Raw genomic sequence first — 13,699 nt, forward strand, 5'->3', positions numbered from 1 at the left:
GGAATCAAGTCTGGGAATTTCTTTATACATTTAAGAAAGCAGTGTGAATGCTTCATTTCAAGTTCAGTTTAATCCAGGGTTAGGGGTATCAGACAACGCAAAACTGATAGTGGGTGGACCTCTTAGATGGACTATAAGAATAATGGGTACATTAGATGGCCTTTCTCATTTTGTATCTTCTATGCTCTAGAAACTGACCACGTAGCCATTTAAGGGGTTAGTGCGTAAAAAATTAATTAATTCAGTACTAAAATGGTCATCTAAAAAATTCAGAAATCCCCCCCAGTCCCCACCCACCACTTTTGATAGCTTTCAAGGAACTACTATATAGAGCAATCCAAATACAATCTATTATGAGTAAGACTTTGAATTAAACACAAACAAAAAGTAGGGAGGATGATTTTATTGTTGTAAATCTTTTAACAAAATTATAAAAATCTACAGTCACGTGATACATCAGTTCCATTAGTGGAGTTTCATAATCTTTTCAATACAATGCAGGTGCAAAATAACTGAAGGGAGCTTTGGTTACTTCTTTAGGTTAGTGGGTACCAGACAATGCTTAAAGCAGCAGCTAAATGGATGAAAATACGCTTACCCAATTGCAGTGGTTGACAGTAGCTATATGCTTCATAGTTACAATGGCTGACTTGGGCCTTGTTTTTTTATGAATTATAATGGAATCTTGATAAATGCATTACTGTTCAGCCACATTGTGTTCTGCTTAGACCTGGATTCTGCTATGGTAAGGATGCCTATATAAATGAGAGTGAATTGGGGTGGCAAGTTGAAATCCATATCTCGATCAGGTGTGCACTTGGCAAAACTGTAGCAAGTTATTGTAACTACCTATCGTATCCCTCAATAATATCGCAAACCAATAGATTAAACTGCTTTTCTAACAGATGATGGTCTGTCTTTCAATTACTGAACTCCTGAAACAAAAAACAAGTAAGGCATTTCTGGACAGTTCTTCTACAAAACACAAGACAACACAAGGCATGCAAATTGTAGTATCTTCTGCTTCTCTTTTGTTGTTTTATTTCCAACTGCTCATTCTTCAAAACATTTAAGATTTAAAAATTAGGCATTTAAAACAGACATTCTCTATTTTAATACAAAATACATCCATGCTAAGCCCGTGTGTATGTATGCATGCAATGCAGATTTTCCCATTGATAAGTCACATCAAATCAGCCCTTTTTCCTCAACAGAAAGGACATCAGGTAAGTTGCTATAGCCTAGGTGAACAGGCATATGGCCCTATGACCATGAGTTATATGGTTGTGGCTGTTAGTTACCTTGTGCTTTCAACACCGAAAGCCGGAGACTATTTTTTTCCTCCCACCTAGGACTCATTTCTGAAATGTGTCAACACATTAACCCTTTAGCCTGTTGAATGAACAGGTAGACTATAATCAGCACAACCAATGCTGTGACTGGTGTTTTCAGGGTTAGATGCAGGTACAGCTGGGCTCTAAAAATTAGGCACTTATTACATTAGTAAAAACAAATTTTTTAAAACAGGCTAATTTTCAACCAAATATTCTCACTGAAGATACTATCCTTCACTGTGTTGAAATATATACTTGTAAACTACAAATGTATACCTGTAATTCTCATATACACAGTTTACACACATTAACATTCAGAGCCATACATGTGTCGTTATTGAATATTGATTTTCATTCACAATCTCAAAGCACATGATATCTATATACTTTTATAACCGATTCTTATTGAAATGTTTGATATATTCAAATATAAACTACTTTCTTAGCTGATGGATCTTTACTTGGGCAAATCTATATACATCAACCTTATTCTAATTGAAGCCTAGCTTGCCAGAGGCCAACAGACTAGACTTGTACTATACTATAGAGCAGCTAAACAAGTAGAATTGTTTAATGAATTCCAGGACCGGTTCGGATTTATAGTTTAAAAAAAAAAATCGCTAGCCACATAATTGATACCACTTATGAAAGATGAAGATTTATATGGACGCTGCTTTGTTGCATTAGAAAATGCATTGGATCCGTATGGTTTTATTATATAGTTATTAACTGTGCATTCACGTGCACTCAAATGGGAAAACGCAGAGTTCTCTTGTGTCGGAAAACTGGCAAAGCTTGTACACAAATACATAATTCACTTTGAGCGTCCTTTCCGGAGCTCTTGCTAGTGGAAGGAAGCTGCTACCTTATGGACATTGCATAATATATCCTCAAACGATCTTGCTATTATCTGTAGTATGTGTCCATGGGGAAAAATGGTATTCCCCTTCCACAATTTACTCTCCTCCTTATCCTTCTCGCAAGTTGGTGACTTAGATCAGAGCACAGCCCAAGTACCAGAGTGCCTTGCCCCAAGTGACTAACCTTCATGTGCGAGTCGCGACAGCTGGCTATTTGACCCGAAATCCATAGAATGCACACTTCCAACAAAGATCATTGGATGACAATCAGAAGTGGGAATGCTGGATGATTTCCACCTCTCCTAGCTGAGGGATGCAGAGGCTAAGTGTAGCACCGACTGTTACCCTGGTTGATCATAGCAGGGATTGAACCAGAGACCTTCCCGGAAAATGCAGTTCAATACCACACCATGCTGTACATTTACTCAATGAGTCTTCGGGGAAGCCCTGGGGGGGGGAGGGGGTGAGGAGTTGAAAACAACACAATGGGAGCATCATTTTCTTCCGAAGATCCCGTACTCCTATTCACATATCTATTTAAATCATCCTATTAAAATTCATATACTGTGTGTCAAAGATCAATAATTCTACAACACTGATTGCTCGAGAACAAGCTTACTGCAGTCAGCTGGACTTTAAAGCCTTGTTAATTTCATTATTATTACAGCTATTATGCAATGATGCTTTATAAACCGCTATAAAATAGAAATGAAAATGTAGCAGCAGTAGATATTACTTTCAATGTGAAATTGTTGTTACGCCTCAGCCACTAATTCATTGGCAAAAGAACAACTTTGGAATACAGGATTTGCCAAGTGAGGAAGTAATGATGGAGAAATCGTACCTCATTACAGCTGTTTCATTACAATTCATTTATGAAGGCATTCAGAAGGTGAAAGAATCACAGCTTCAATAATCTGCCTGCCTTGCAATATTACAGACTTTTTTTGTAAAAGTAAACTTAGATCAAATTAAGGTTAGCTAATACATGGGTTGAATAGTTTACTTGCTTGTGGCCAGGTAGAGGCTCTTTTGTGGGGGTGTGCCTAAATAAGCATACAATAACATGTAGAGACTGTCAGACTAATGGAAGATACAGTCGCCTACAATGTCGCAGTGTACAATTTCTATCACTGAAGACTCTCAGTGAACTACAGAACATTTTCCAGCAATTTTCGCTTGCAACAGTATTGAACAGTCCTGCACTTTTTGTCTGAATATGTTGACATTACTGTTGCATCCACACACACACACACACACAAAACTCAACCCCGTAATGCTTTTCAAAGCCATTCCACAGTGCACGAATCTCAGTCAGTCTTGTGCTCTTCTAAGCCATCTTCAATCAATTCCTTCAGAACATTGTTAATTCTACTGTGCTGACAATGCCGGAGTGTCATTTCCCCATCATAAATCTAGAGCTGCAGCTTCCGCCGCTGTACGAAGCACATCATGCTGGTCAGACTCAAAGTTCGACAGCAATCTTAGAACAGATTGCACTGTGGCAGCCACGTTGCAGCGCCATCACTTCTATTCCAAAACAAAATCCACAAGATACAAAGCCAAGCCACATAGAATGTTCCAGTCACTTTATAAAATCTCGTGTCTTAACAGGTCCAGACCTGGAAGGAGGAAAACAATGAATGCGTTAGTGGATCTCTGGGTTTGTTTTAAAATGTCCAAACGTTCAACAAAACAAGCAACACGCTCTAGACAGTATTTACATTTTTAATCATCAATTGATCAAACTTTATGCAACGAGACTGGTTACATTAGACTTTGTTTACCCGCAGCTACAACAACAACTTTTATTTATATAGTGCCTTTAATGTAGCAAAGCATCCCAGGGCAGTGTTATAAGACTAAACAAATAAATGTGACACCGAGCCACATAAGACGACATTAAGGCAGATAACCAAAAGCTTGGTCAAAGAAGAAGATTTTAAGGAGCATCTTAAAGGAGGAAAGAGAGGTAGAGAGGTGGAGAGGTTTAAGAGGGAGCTCCAGAGCTTGGGGCCTAGGCCGCTGAAGGCGCGGCCATCAATGGTTGAGCGATTATAATCAGGGATGCTCAAGAGGGCAGAATTTGAGGAGTGCAGACATCTCGTGGGGTTGAGAGGCTGAAAAAGATTAGGGATAGGGAGGGGCGAGGCCATGGAGTGATTTGTAAACAAGAATGAGAATGTTGAAATTGAGGCGTTGCTTAACCAGCAGCCAATGTACGTCAGTGAGCACAGGGGTGATGGGTGATCAGGACTTGGTGCGAGTTAGGACACGGGCTGCCGAGTTTTTGATGACCTCAAGTTTATGTAGGGTAGAATGTGGGAGGCCAGCCAGGAGTGCGTTAGGAGTAGTCATGTTTAGAGGCAACAAAGGCATGGACGAGGGTTTCAACAGCAGATGGGCTGAGGCAGGGGCAAAGGCGGGCAATATTACGCAGGTGGAAATAAGCTGTTTTAGTTATGCTGTGGATATGTGGCCGGAAGCTCATTTCAAGGTCAAATATAACGCTTAGGTTGCGAACTGTCTGGTTTAGCCTCAGATAGATGCTAGGGAGAGGGATGGAGTCGGTGGCTAGGGAACGCAGTTTAAGGCAGGGACCAAAGACAATGGTTTCGATCTTCCCAGTATTTAATTGGAGAAAATTTCTGCTCATCTAGTACTGGATGTTGGACAAGCAGTCTGACAATTTAGATACCCTGAAGGAGTCTAGAGAAGTGGTGGAGAGGTAGAGCTGGGTGTCGTCAGCATACATGTGGAAACTGACTCCATGTTTTCAGATGATATCGCCTAGGAGCAGCATATAGATGAGAAACAAGAGGGGGCCAAGGATAGATCCTTGGGAGACACCAGAGATAACGATGTGGGAGTGGGAAGAGAAGCCATTGCAGGAGATTTTTTGGCTACAATTAGATAGATAAGAATGGAACCAGGCGATTGCAGTCCCATACATCATCATCATATTAATAGTAATAAAGCAAAAACATCAGATGATGCTTATGGGTATAACGCTCAGCTATTTCACTCTCAGGTATTTCTCAGCTGGACAATGGTGGAGAGGCGTTGGAGGAGGATAGAGTGGTCAACTGTGTGAAAGGCTGCAGACAGGTCGAGGACGAAGAGGAGGGATAGTTTACCTTTGTCACAGTCACAAAAGATGTCATTTGTGACTTTGATGAGAGCTGTTTCGGTACAATGGCAGGGGCGGAAACCAGATTGAAAGGATTCAAACATGGAGTTCCATGAAAGATGGGCACAGATTTGAGATGTGACAACATGCTTAAGGACTTTGGAGAGGAAAGGGAGGTTGGAGATGGGGCGGTAAGTTGGCAAGCGCAGTGGGGTCAAGGGTTGTTTTTTTTGAGGAGAGGGGTGATGATCGCAGATTTGAAGGAGAGGGAGACAGTACCTGAGGAGAGAGAACCGTTAACAACGTCGGCTAACATGGGAGCCAGGAAAGGAAGTTGGGTGGTCAGCAGTTTAATGGAATAGGGTCAAGGAAGCAGGAAGTGGGTCTCATGGACAAGGTGAGCATGGAGGTGTCAAAAGGAGAGATCAGAGAGAAACTAGAGAAAGATGCGAGTTTAGGGCTAGAACAGGGGGGAACCTCAGAGGAAGTTTGGCCCAGTAGGCTAGGGGAAGGAAGAGAATTGGCAGAGGCAGTTGATCAGATGGTCTCAATCTTTTGAGACAAAGAAGTCCATGAGCTACAGTGCAATGGGCCAGCATGTGGTCAGGAGGAAGTTTTCAACCTGCAGGGATCAGTGCTGGGACCCCAACTATTTACAATCTATTAACGACTTGGAAGAAGTGACCTAGTGTAACATAGCCAAGTTTGCTGATGATACAAAGTTGGGAGGAAAAGCAATGCGTGAGGAGGACACACAAAATATGCAAAAGGACATAGATGGGCTAAGTGAGTGGGCAAAAATTTGGCAGATGGCATGTAATGTTGGAAAGTGTGAGATCATGCACTTTGGCAGAAAAAAAATCAAAGAGCAAGTTATTATTTAAATAGCGAAAGATTGCAAAGTGCTACAGTACAGCGGGACCTGGGGATACTTGTGCATGAAACACAAAAGGTTACTATGCAGGTACAGCAAGTGATCAGGAAGGCCAATGGAATCTCGACCGTTATTGCAAAGGGGATGGAGTATAAAAGCTGGGAAGTCTTGCTACAGTTATACAGGGTATTGGTAAGGCCACACCTGGAATACTGCGTGCAGTTTTGGTTTCCATATATACGAAAGGATATACTTGCTTTGGAGGCAGTTCAGAGAAGGTTCACTAGGTTGATTCCGGAGATGAGGGGGTTGACTTATGAGGAAAGGCTGAGTAGGTTAGGCCTCTACTCATTGGAATTTAGAAGATTGAGAGGTGATCTTATCGAAACATATAAGATTATGAGGGGGTTTGACAAGATGGATGCGGAGAGAATGCTGGGAGACTAGAACTAGGGGGCATAATCTTAGAATAAGGGGCCGTCCATTTAAAATGGAGATGAGGAGAAATTTCTTTTCTCAGAGGGTTGTGGATCTGTGGAATTCGCTGCCTCAGAGAGCTGTGGAAGCTGGGACATTGAATAAATTTAAAACAAAGATAGACAGTTTGTTAACCAATAAGGGAATAAGGGGTTATGGGGAGCGGGCAGGAAAGTGGACCTGGGTCCATGATGGATCAGCTAAGACCGTATTAAATGGCAGAGCAGGCTCGAGAGGCCATATGGCCTATTCCTGCTCCTATTTCTTAAATTCTTATGTTGAGTCCCTAACCTCAGCCATGACTTTGTGGAGAGGAGCTTCTCTCCACAGGAGTGAGCTAGGCAGCAGTGGCAGAGGCTTGGCATTTTCTGTTTTTTTATTTCATATTTCCAGCATTTGCAGTTTGCCATCTTATTTTGTAAAATAAAATGGAGTTGCTTACTTTAACTGTACTATCCACTGCACCCGAGAAGAGTCGTCCTCTGGAGACAGCAAGGGCAGTAACACTGCCTTGGTGACGGAGCAATGTCTGTGTACAGATCATGTTATCCATACTCCAAACCTAGACAAAAATTATAATCATGGATATGAGGACTGGAAACAATGTTACATTTTAAAGAACCTAGAACATTATACACACACCGATATATATAAAAAATAAAATGGTGGCACTTTGAACATATAGTAAGTAACGAGTGAAAAAGACAAAGTGTTCTATTTCTAGAATATCAAATAATACCGTGCTTAGATCTTAAATTTAGTAACAGAATTATTGACATATCAAAGACTGTTTTCTACTGAGTCAGTACTTTCACAGAAGATCAGATTTTATTAAAACGTGTCAATTAATTTAAAGAATTTCTTGTGCAAGAAATCTTTATCCGAGAAATGGCAGGATTCTATTGTACAATGTTGCAAGACCATTCTTCTCCACCTACCAATGATAGAGCAACTACACAAACCTCGTCAAAAGATAATATACTGATTACCTTAATCAACTTTTTCTTTATCAAGTTATGAAGACTTACTATTGATTTAGCGCAGTTGAATTTAGAATTATTACAATAGAGAAGAGAAAGCAAATGCATTTGAACCCTTACTACAGCCCTCAAATATCTGTGGAACCATGTGAAGGACTTCTTCAGTCGGCATCTGACTAAATCTCTCATTAAATAAAGCCCTGATTAGTACTTGCTTTTGTGAGACTGTAAGCCTAAACCACAGCTGGAAGGGCATCAGGAGGTTGTTGTATAATTGAAGATTTTAGGGGCTATCAAACCTCAAAAGAAATGCATCAGAGCCTAGAAGTTCTGTGGACTTGGGGTCTCAGAACGTAGGTGCTACCCAAGCCAGACACTTGGCACTGAAGGAATATAACATGGGGGATTCTATAGAGCCTGTCACAGGGAAATAAGTCCTGCTACATATTGCGCCAGGAAAGCAGGATTACAAACATACTCTCTCACATCAATATGCAGCCACTCTGATAGTGTTATTTTCTATACGCTTTGATTGCTGTAAGTGGTGTAATTGCTACCTGCAAGTACATTGTTCAACTATATGACGGTACTAGTTGGCAGAACATTGGCAGTGAGGTCTCAGGAAATGTATCACCTTGTCCACATTGTTTACCGTTCCATACGTTGCAATGGCACCACAACTTACCCGAAGTGATCGATCATAAGATGCACTGAAGACTTTAGTCTGATCTGGCGTTGAAATCACAGCCAGTGCATATACTGTGCCTACGTGGCCAGTCAGTGTTCGAACCTGTTCTTTAGATTCTATATCCCATACCTTTGAAAAGAGTAATTGTAACATTCCGTCAGCTGCAGCTTCTGGAATACTCTGTAATAAAGTTACTCTTTATGGAAGAGAAATACTTACATGGATGAGATTTTCATAGGTTCCACACACAATGTGGTGATTAGTAACTGCGATGGAATACACACTACCACCAGAGGTCTGCAGTACATGCACACACTCTAGACTTCTTATGTCCCAGATCTGCAAATGAAATCCACCAAATGTCCATTATAGTTAAGAGTGAAAAGTAGCCGATGATATTTACAAAAAAACAAACCTTCAAGCAAAGTTTATTTGGGACATACATTTAGAAATTAGATTTCCTTGTGGTCTTGAGTAAATGATTTATCATCCACAGAGGAAAATGCTAATTATTTCAGAAAAAAAACAAGGAACCTACAGGATTCATTTCAGCAACTGGTTAAATCCTTGCAGTACTAACTAATAACATATTGTGCTCTTCAAAAGAATGAAATAACTAGTCTGCTTTGACCATTACTTAATATGTTTGACAATACAATGCATACTAAGCATTCATCCAGTCTGCAAGCAAGCATGGAATTCAACTCTTCACATTATAATTCCAAACTGCTCAAAGATGAAAAATGCTGTTGAACATATCCCACTTAGGGCTAACCCTTTGAACACTAGGTGGCCTTTTGAGTGTATCAAATAGCTCCTTTTTGGTATCATCTGCGAGTAAAGGAATTTCTGTAATACAATTATAAAAAGAGACACAACAAAAAAATTTCAATAAAGTAAAAATTATAAAGATGTTATTTATGTTACAGATGGAGCTTAAGTTTTAAGGTCTTGTATCTAATTTTGATTAGCACAAGGCTTTTTAAATATTAATTTCCATTAAGTTCTTCGCCCTCCCACTCCCCCCCAACCCCATCATCACAAATCATACTAGTGGAAAAATTGAACAGTGTTGCAGCTGTTAAGAGTTACACAATGGTTACCATAGATACAGGGGCAGTATTTGGGCTTGTTAGTATGACGTACATACCGCACTGGCAATCAGCAAAGACTGCTGCTAAAGGGGAACTTGGAACAGGATTGCATGTGCAGATAATTCCCGAAGTAATTTATAAATTTAATATCTGTATGGTCTTACAGAAAGGTTATAACTGCAGGTTATACATTTCACATTTAATACGCTTGTAGGAAACTATGTTCATTTCTGACCTAAAAAGGTTAAATGTAAAAATTGTAACAAAGCCCATAGACAATGCACAATTCTCACTTTTTCTGGTTATAAATTCCCAAGAACAAAAATCCAAGCTCTTTGGTTTTGATACAACGATTGAAATATACTAAATAATCATACATCGGATTCTCTCTAAAACAAAAATTGGACCATCTACCACTATGAGACTTTGAGGCTCTCCTTGTAATACTATAAAGGAGAATATTAATATGTTCCACTAATCAGGCCCTGTACAGATTAGGTTAATTAACAAAAGAGATTTCAAGGAATTTAAATGCCTATTATCTAGTCAAAGCACCAGTGCGGAATAAAAGCTACATATCAGATCAGCAGCTGCCATACTATGAAGCTTACTCATTATTCAAAAAGCATTATTGATACTTCTATTTACACAACTTGCACAGAGCAGCAGTTACATATCTACTGGTGCATTTCTAATTGGCTTCTTTTAGAAACTATCAGAATGCACTTTACAAACAGAGAATACAAAAATGTGAAAAATGCACTATGTGCAAAAATGAAGGGACTAGAAAGCCAACCTTGATTGTCTGGTAGGATCCACTATAAAGGTGGTTTTGTGAGGCCACCAATGCACGCACCCAGTGATTCAAACCGGTGAGCTCTTTCTTCAGATTTAGATCTGTACCCACAATGTCCCAAACCTTAGGAATGAATCACATTAAAACAATGACAAAAATGGAGAACCGCCAAGATAATTGACATAATATGCTATTGTAGTGTTCATTAAAGTATTGGCATGGATCATTTATAGGAAACCATCTCGACTTTCATAAAAAAACAAGATTCAAACAAAATATCAAAGGTAACTGGTTATGATGTATAAAAGCAAATGAAACTGACAAATACACTCTCTGAGTAACATATAAGAGTTGAGGTCACTACTTGCAACCTTTCATTAGTTAGTACCTTAATAGCTTTGAGTGAGCCACTGAAGAGCATGTTGTGCGACGATACCAAAGTGCAAACTGGATTGTCATGTGCTCTAATAGTATTGACTTTTTGCAATGCTGGAATATCCCAAACCTGAAGAAGAAACAATTTGAAAGAACACAGTATTAGTACAGAACTAATCATGGGGAGAGAGGCAGATGGAGTACAGGAATAAGACATATGCACACAAACAAACCTGCAGTGTCTTTCTAAAATGCCTATTTTGCAAAGCAATATAGTTGTATTTATATTTAAAGCTTTTTACAAATTCAGGCAATGCAAAATATTTTAGATTTGTTTGCAGTAGTTTTGAGACAGCCATTACTATACTTACAATTATTGTGCAATCTGCAGAGCCACTGTACAACTTGTTCCTGTAAATAAAAATTAAAAAGAAACTTGAGCGTACATTTTAATTAAGTTTTATTTAAAGAGTCACATTCACTAGAAAACTAAGTACAGCAACAATAACTTGCATATATAGCGCCTTTAAAATAGTAAAATGTTAGAGGAGTGTTATCAAACAAAATTTGACACCGAGCCAATATAGGTCAGCAAGCACAGGTGATTAGTGAACAGAACTTGGCGTGAGTTAGGATACAGGCAGCAGACTTTTGGATGAACTGAAGTTTACAGAGGGTGCAAGATGGGAGGCCGATCAGGAAAGCATTGGAATAGTCGAGTCTAGAGGTAACAAAGGCCTGGCTGAAGGCTTCAGCAGTAGACAAGCTGAGGCAGAGGGTTAGACAGCTTCAGTCTTCTCAATATTTAATGGGAGGAAATTTATGCTCATCAAATACTGGATGTCAGACAAGCAGCATGACAAATCAGAGGTAGTGTGGAACCCGACACTACGCTTTCGGATGATGTCACCAAGGGGCAGCATGTAGATGAGAAGTAGGAGGAGGCCAAGGAGAGATACTTGAAGGAAGTCCAACTCTAGAGGCAATGGTGTGGGAGCGGGAAGAGAAGGCATTGCAGGCGATTCTCTGGCTACGACTGGATAGATAGAAATAAAAATATAGAAAATAGGTGCAGGAGGAGGCCATTCGGCCCTTCGAGCCTGCACCGCCATTCAATATGATCATGGCTGATCATTTTTGCAACTTTAGTACCCCATTCCTGCTTTCTCTCCCTACCCCTTGATCCCTTTAGCCATAAGGGCCACATCTAACTCCCTTTTGAATATATCTAACGAACTGGCCTTAACAACTTTCTGTGGTTGAGAATTCCACAGGTTCACAATTCTGTGAGTGAAGAAGTTTCTCCTCATTTCGGTCCTAAATGGCTTACCCCCTACCCTTAGACTGTGACCCCTGGTGCTAGACTTCCCCAACATCGGGACCATTCTTCCTGCATCTAACCTGTCCAATCCAGTCAGAATTTTATATGCTTCTTTGAGATCCCCTCTCATTCTTCTAAATTCCAGTGAATATAAGCTTAGTCGATCCAGTCTTTCTTAATATATGTCAGTCCTGCCATCCCGGCAATCAGTCTGGTGAAATTTGCTGCACTCCCTCAATAGCAAGAACATCCTTCCGCAGATTAGGAGAACAAAACTGTACACAATATTCAAGATTGGCCTCACCAAGGCCCTGTACAACTGCAGTAAGACCTCCCTGCTCCTATACTCAAATCCTCTCGCTATCAAGGCCAACATGCCATTTGCCTTCTCTTCACCGCCTGCTGTACCTGCATGCCAACTTTTAATAACCGATGTACCATGACACCCAGGTCTCGTTGCACCTCCCCTTTTCCTAATCTGTCACCATTCAGATAATATTCTGCCTTCCTGTTTATCACATTTATCTACATTATACTGCATCTGCCATGCCTTTGCCCACTCACCTAACCTGTCCAAGTCACTCTGCAGCCTCTTAGCATCCTCCTCACAGCTCGCACTGCCACCCATCTTGGTATTATCTGCAAACTTGGAGATATTACATTCAATTCCTTCGTCTAAATCATTAATGTATATTGTAAATAGCTGGGGTCCCACTAGTCACTGTCTGCCATTCTGAAAAGGACCCGTTTATTCCTACTCTTTGCTTCCTGTCTGCCAACCAGTTCTCTATCCACATCAATACATTACCCCCAATACCATGTGCTTTAATTTTGCACACTAATCTCTTGTATGGGACTGTGTCAAAAGCCTTTTGAAAGTCCAAATACACCACATCCACTGGTTCTCCCTTGTCCGCTCTACTAGAATTTTTTGAGGATGTAACTAGAAGATTTGTCAAGCATGATTTCCCTTTCATAAATCCATGCTGACTTGAATAGAACCAGGGTGAGGGCAGCTTTATTCTTTAAACTGATGTGAAAACTTTGTTACACAATTACATACCCTTGAATACACAGAGCCAAGACTATACCATCATGTCCTTCCAGAGTCTTCTGACACTTGTATGTAGTACAGGTATCCCATACCTAAAAAGGTGTCGAAGATTAGCTCTTAGCTGTTAAAATAAAGTCTACTTATAAGTATTATCAATATAAATTACAGATTTATCCTTGCAACTCAACAACAGCTCTCCACTCAACATCTGGGATGAAAGTGTGTTTTGCAGTATTAACATATGAATGCTTAACATGCTCATATGAATTTTTGTGTGTTATTTTAATGAAACTGCTAACCTGTTTACTTTAAACACATTAATGTAAATTAAAATAGTTGAGAAAGCAATTTCATAAATGCATATCTCAGCATAATTTTACCTCATCATTGAATAATAATTTAATGCATAGTCTCTGGTTAAGCAAGATTTGATATATGAAAATTAGTATTTTATCTAATTACAAATTTAGCGCACTTATTCAGTTTGATATTAGGAAGTATATTAGAAGATAGGCTTCAAGGAAACCTTAGTTACAGAAATTACAATTTACTGTGTAGCCTGGAGCCCTCACAGAGCTACACACTAAAAAGGAACCCAATGATTCACATGTGACAATTTAATGACCAGTTTTAAATTTACCAAGTTGACAGATGACAACTTGCATTGATACAGTGCCTTTAATGTAGAAAATGCCCCAAGTTGCTTCACAGAGGAG

At 39.8% G+C, this 13,699-nt stretch overlaps 1 protein-coding gene across 4 annotated transcripts in view; it reads right to left on the minus strand.

The window, feature by feature from the left end:
• Nucleotides 1-385: 385 nt before the first annotated feature.
• The window catches only part of traf7 (TNF receptor-associated factor 7), a 71,872-nt gene continuing 58,558 nt past the window's right edge, over nt 386-13,699 (minus strand). For all 4 annotated transcript variants that reach the window (XM_070901122.1, XM_070901123.1, XM_070901125.1 and 1 more), the window contains 8 exons: nt 12,993-13,075; nt 10,980-11,019; nt 10,622-10,738; nt 10,234-10,356; nt 8,563-8,682; nt 8,341-8,472; nt 7,118-7,237; nt 386-3,816 (listed from right to left, as the gene is read on the minus strand). In XM_070901122.1, coding sequence (XP_070757223.1) covers nt 3,802-3,816; nt 7,118-7,237; nt 8,341-8,472; nt 8,563-8,682; nt 10,234-10,356; nt 10,622-10,738; nt 10,980-11,019; nt 12,993-13,075 — 750 coding nt within the window. In that variant the 3' untranslated portion in view covers nt 386-3,801. The remainder of the gene's footprint in view (nt 3,817-7,117; nt 7,238-8,340; nt 8,473-8,562; nt 8,683-10,233; nt 10,357-10,621; nt 10,739-10,979; nt 11,020-12,992; nt 13,076-13,699) is intronic.

Source organism: Pristiophorus japonicus, chromosome 15 (genome assembly GCF_044704955.1).
Source record: "Pristiophorus japonicus isolate sPriJap1 chromosome 15, sPriJap1.hap1, whole genome shotgun sequence".
NCBI classification, from domain to species: domain Eukaryota; kingdom Metazoa; phylum Chordata; class Chondrichthyes; family Pristiophoridae; genus Pristiophorus; species Pristiophorus japonicus.